Source organism: Borostomias antarcticus (genome assembly GCF_949987555.1).
Source record: "Borostomias antarcticus genome assembly, chromosome: 10".
Taxonomy (NCBI): Eukaryota; Metazoa; Chordata; class Actinopteri; order Stomiiformes; family Stomiidae; genus Borostomias; species Borostomias antarcticus.
In genome coordinates, this window is record NC_140243.1 from 19106354 (window position 1) to 19106874 (window position 521).

General features: G+C 46.4%; 1 protein-coding gene across 1 annotated transcript in view; it reads left to right on the top strand.

Annotated features, from left to right (window-relative positions):
• Positions 1-204: 204 nt before the first annotated feature.
• The window catches only part of gabbr1a (gamma-aminobutyric acid (GABA) B receptor, 1a), a gene marked incomplete at its 3' end in the record, with an annotated part of 31944 nt that continues 31627 nt past the window's right edge, over positions 205-521 (top strand). Inside the window, exon 1 of the mRNA XM_084444208.1 lies at positions 205-345. Coding sequence (XP_084300334.1) covers positions 220-345 — 126 coding nt within the window. The 5' untranslated portion in view covers positions 205-219. The remainder of the gene's footprint in view (positions 346-521) is intronic.

The following is a 521-nucleotide window of genomic DNA, read 5'->3' on the forward strand; positions in this document are numbered from 1 at the left end:
CTATTCTACTCTCAAAAGAACTTCACACCACTGCAGCATTGCTGAGATTGCTCCTGTTCAACTTACTGGACCATCATGGTATTTGAGAAGAGTCGGCGACATGTATCCCAAGTCGCGTCTGGCCGTGCTTTGTGCCTCCGGGCACTGTTCACCTTACTCGTCCTCTGGCCATGTCCGTCCCTAGGCAAGAAGAAACTGTACATCGGCGCTCTGTTCCCCATGAGTGGCGGTTGGCCGGGCGGACAGGCATGTTGGCCCTCCGCGCAGATGGCCCTGGACCTAGTGAACAACAGGACTGACATTCTGCCCGACTATGAGCTGGAGCTCATTCACTACGACAGCATGGTGAGTGGCTGCATCAACGGTGTCAGGGTGGAAAGTTCGTTGGAACGAATTGAAATTATGAAAACTTGAAGATTTAGAAAGACTAGGTTATTTAAATTAGTTAGTTACATAGTTAAATCGTCTTTAAACTATTTATGAATAATTTCGATTTAAAGACTTTAATTTCCGATTACATA